Source organism: Trichechus manatus, unplaced genomic scaffold (assembly GCF_000243295.1).
Source record: "Trichechus manatus latirostris isolate Lorelei unplaced genomic scaffold, TriManLat1.0 scaffold00026, whole genome shotgun sequence".
Taxonomy (NCBI): domain Eukaryota; kingdom Metazoa; phylum Chordata; class Mammalia; order Sirenia; family Trichechidae; genus Trichechus; species Trichechus manatus.
This window is the reverse complement of record NW_004443962.1, coordinates 7567222-7572251: the sequence shown is the minus strand read 5'-3', so window position 1 is coordinate 7572251 and position 5030 is coordinate 7567222. Positions and strand designations below refer to the sequence as shown.

General features: G+C 41.6%; 1 protein-coding gene across 1 annotated transcript in view; it reads right to left on the bottom strand.

The window, feature by feature from the left end:
- The window catches only part of MUC13 (mucin 13, cell surface associated), a 61674-nt gene extending 56926 nt beyond the window's left edge, over window positions 1–4748 (bottom strand). Inside the window, exon 1 of the mRNA XM_012554739.1 lies at window positions 4682–4748. Coding sequence (XP_012410193.1) covers window positions 4682–4748 — 67 coding nt within the window. The remainder of the gene's footprint in view (window positions 1–4681) is intronic.
- Window positions 4749–5030: the final 282 nt, after the last annotated feature.

The following is a 5030-nucleotide window of genomic DNA, read 5'->3' as shown; positions in this document are numbered from 1 at the left end:
TGGTTAGATTTATTCCTGAGTATTTTATCTTTTTAGGGGCTATTATAAATGGTATTGTTTTGCTGATTTCCTTTTCATCATTCTCTTTATTGGTATATAGGAATCCAACTGATTTTTGTATGTTTATCTTGTATCCTGCTATTCTGCTGAATCTTTATATTAGTTGCAGTAGTTTTCTCATGGAGTGAACACTCTTTCTTGACTGCTGAACAATAGGACTTTATTAATGAATCACGTACAGATCTAGGGACTCATTCTGTCCTATACAATGTGATAGTTTTAATTCTTATATAAGTATAACCACCATAACACTCCCTTCTTAACACTTAGAAAACAAACAAACCCATTGCCAGCGAGTCCAACTCACAGTGACCTTATAGGACAGATCAGAACTGCCTCATAGGGTTTCTAAGGAGCGGCGCTTGGATTGGTACTGCCGACCTTTTGGTTAACAGCCATTGCTCTTAACCACTGTGCTACCAGGGCTCCTACAAGTAAGAATGCCTGAATTCCCCTTTCAGCAAACTATTCAGTGACTTCTTCACTGGTATATATTCCCTTTCCTGGCAAGTTAATAAACTCAATTTTTGTTTATTTGTTTTAATAAAGAAAATAATGACTACTTGTAAGCACAAAAGACACAACAAATAAAAAATTAAACAGAAAAAGTTGGAAATATGTTATTTAAAACTATGACAAATAAGAAGTTAACATTCATTATAAGAGTATCAAGAATTATTATCATTTATGCCTATAGCTGTAGTGTAGAACTGTCAATCTGGGATTAATAATCCTGAGTATTCCTCAGTGAGGACAGCTGAAGTGCCACCAGGTGGTGCTGTTACTACCTGGGAGTAGACTGCTCTTTAATGCAATTGCCCTAATTTTCCATTGTATGGTGTTTTCTTTGTGGATAAATACGAGGGAGGGAAAGGGGGAGTTTTCAAAAATGGTGGAATAAAAATACCGCATTAAATGCTTATTAAACTCCTTCCAAAAATTTTTCCTAGTAATGCTTACCCATTAAAAATCCTAGACAGACAGACTTCTTAAAGGGAAAGATAAATGAATGACTTTAGCTCTAACTAAGGGCTATGGCGGTCATCACAGTTGTGTTTTCACGACTGTGGGAAGCCCTGAATCCATGTGGCAGTAAACTCTTAATGATCCAGTGATCAGCTTTCTAGAATCCTCGATCGTCTCTAAAAACTCTGAAAATAATAATAAAAGAAAAAAAAGTTAGTGAGGAAGCAATTCCTAAGCCCTTGGGTACAGAGGACTGCTTCAGATGCTGCCTGATTCTCTCATGAATCTGTGAGCCCCTTGAGGGCATAGTCTGACTCTTCGTCTTGAAGAACCCTGGCATAAAATAGTGCCTCTGAAGTGCTGAAGGGATGGATAAGCGATCACTTTTCCAGGGGCAAGAAAAGAGTTCACAGCTGGTGATGTTGGCTGCTGCTACTCCTATTCCTGCTACTATTTCATTGATCAAGTGATAACCGTGTTCCAGACAGTACCTGTGAAGCAGATTCGAGCATCCACATTTGATGGAAGCACCTCCCCAACACTCAGAGGGATGAAGGGATTTGCCCAGAGCAAAGTCAGGTCTCTGCAGTGACCACATCTTAACTACAACTTGGTGAGGGAGTTGTGTTAAAGGCCATCCATTTTATGAAAAAGCCAAGAAGTCCACTAGGAGTAAACAGAGAGAGAGAGAGAATAATGCAAACCAGAGATCAGAATGAAAGCAGTGGAGGTGGAAGTCACCTTCACGGTGTCCCCCAACATTGGAGCAGCAATGAGAGAGGTGAGGAGTTGACCCTGAACATGGAGAGTAAGGACATTCCAGACAGAAAAAGGTCTTAAAAGGCTGTGGGCACAAACAGCCTGACACCCCACCAAACCATGAACTTCATGCTTCAGATGTTTGTTCTCTGCTGATGACAAATAACCAAGATGTTTCTGTAGATATGCACAAAACGAATTGGAACTCCCTAAGGGTCTTTGAGATTATGACAAGGAATTTTGGGCAGAATGGTTTATTCATTTTGTTTTCAAAGTTCTGTCTGTTAGGGAGGTTGTATTGAGGAATGCTCAATTAGTTTTAATAAATGAGACATGTTCCAAGCTGACAGCTATGCATTGCTGTGGATAGCTACCATATGTATTTAAAACCCTAAAATAAAGACACACGTGTGGGGTGTGTGTGTGTGTGTGTGTGTGTGTGTGTGTTACAGGATTTCAGGGATTGTACAGATTTCAAGGAAAACAGTTTAGAGTGGACAGTCTGGGATCATATTATCTTGTAATAATACCCAAGAGGAACTGTAACATAGCCCATTGTATTCAACCCCATGCCGTCAAGTCGATTCCAACTCATAGTGACCCTATAGGACAGAGTAGAACTGCCCTCTAGGGTTTCCAAGGAGCAGCTGGTAGATTTGAACCGCCAACCTTTTTGGTTAGCTTCTGAGCTCTTAACTGCTGCACCACCAGGGCTCCATATTCAACTATAGTTCCAGAAAGATATCAAGGCATCAGCATAGTAAAAATAGCTTTAATCTTTTTATTTACTCAGGTTTTGTAGCTTCTAAATGATATTAAGATAGCACAATGTCCATGGAATACAAACCATAGGCTTATTTGGGAAAAATACTCACTGACCTGGATTACTTCCTGGAAACACTCCATAACCACCACCCCTGTCCAGGGAACATAAGTGTCTGCTCTATGCAAAGCTAGCTGAAGGCTTAATAAGAGCAACTACAATAAAATGCCTTTCTACCAGGTCTATTCTTTGATTGTATGAAGTGTTGGTTCCCAAATGTACTCATCGGATTCTACAGAATAAAACAGCCATAACTGGGCAGTTCTACTCTGTCATATGGGGTCTCTATGAGTCAAAATTTGACTTAATGGCACCCAAAAACAACAAGTCTCTCAGAGGGGCCATTGGTAGGTCAGTGGCAGAATTCTCCATGCCGGGAACCCGCGTTTAATTCCCGACCAATGCAACTTATAGGTAGCCACCACTACCCAGTGGAGGCTTGCGGGTTGCTACGAAGCTGAACAGGTTTTAGCAGAGCTTCAGACTAAGACAACTAGGAAGAAAGGCCTGGTGATCTACTCCTGAAAATCAGCCAATGAAAACTCAATGTTCATTGCAGCACTTGTCACAATAGCCAAAAGATGGGAACAACTGAAATGTCCATCAACAAATGGATGGATAAACAAAATGTGGTTGATACACACAGTGGAAACCCTGGTGGCATAGTGGTTAAGAGCTATGGCTGCTAACCAAAAGGTCAGCAGTTCAAAGCCACCAGGTGCTCCTTGGAAACCCTATGAGGCAGTCCTACTCTGTCCTAGAGGGTTGCTATGAGTTGGAATTGACTCGACGGCAACAGGTTTGGTTGTTTTGGTTTATACACACAATGAAATATTACTCAGCCACAAAGAGAAATGAAGTCCTCATGCACGCCACAACGTGGATGAACCTTGAAAACATCACGCTAAAGGAAGTAAGTCAGTTGCAGAAGGACAAATATCGTATGTTTATTTCATTTATATGAAATACACAGAAACCAAAGAGTATTAGTTGTTACCAGGGGTGGGAGGGTAGGGGAAAGGGGAAGTTTTGCTTAGGGCAGGATTGAGTTTTTGTTAATGATTAGGAGAAGGACAGCGAGAATGGATGTATCACTTGAAAAATACAATCAATGTCACTGAATTGTACATGTAGAAATTGTTGTGATGGCGTATGTTTTGTTATATGTTTTCACCACACACACACACAAATTACAGAAACAACCCTGTGGACTACAACAGTCCGATCTTCAAGCTATCATGGGGATGGTGCAGGACCAGCAGTGTTTCCCTCCACTGTGCCACAGGGTTGTTGTGAGCTGGGAGCCGACTGGACAGCAGCTAACAACGACAACAATCTCAGAGAAAGCTGAAACAGCCTGGTAAGTTTTGCCTGTTTAAACGGACTTTGAATGTCACTGCGTATCTTTTTCATTTTCCCAGTAAATATTTATAAATGGGCTCTTGCCTCATGTTCCAGGCAAGGCACTGGGGGCATGGAAAGACGTACAAAAAACACTTCATGCCCTTGGCTGAAGATGGGAGTTCTTCTTGAAATCGTCATTCTTCACACACACACCTACTTAATCTTTAGCATTCCATAGAAAAAGAAATGATCTTCTTTTTTTTCAAAACAAACCTTAATACCCACCAAACTGTCAATAGTAGTAATATCTGAGAACAAGTAGCTAGGATGGGGCTGGGTAGATAAGAGGCCAGATCATACACTTCTGTGTCATTTGAACATGTTAAAATGGGTCTGCACTACTTGTATAAAATTCTTAAACAAAGAAGAAATCAAAAACAGAGTTGGAAAATGGAATACAAGTACAGACATGACAATAAGTGTCCAGAGTAACCCATAAACACAGTAAATCTCAACTCCCTCTTCAGTGTCTACAGTTCTTGGGCTCACATGTAATCAAAATGTCCTGAATGCCAAGTCCACCGGGAGTCCCAGTGTTTTCCACAAAAAGACTTCCTTTCTATTTTCTGTCAGGAGAAGTAGGGCAGGGCACAGGGAGGAAGAACAAATAATTTTGTTTTTGCCCACTGTGGTAGGAGTGACTTCTTGTTCCCTGATCAGCCTGCCCACCTTCCTCATCCCACTTCTCTTCTGGAAACTTTCCTTTGCCTGCCCACTGCTGGGGCAAGTGGTGCATTCTCCCTGGCCCCCTCAATGTCATTTGGGCCCTAAGGCAGTGCAGGGACCTGGCTTAACCCCTGAGTCCAGCTTCAGGAGTCTTTTTCCTCCTTATACATGGGAAAGAGGATGGCTCTGTGTGGAGGATCAAGGGCTTCGTCTTCTGAAGAGAATCCCTTGGGCGGCTTTTTGTTTACTGGTCACTGCCACACATACCCATCCAGAAGGCAATACCTGACTGCAGAGTAACAGTTGAGCACAAAGTGGATGCCGAAAACTATGAGCCAGCAACAGTCTTCTC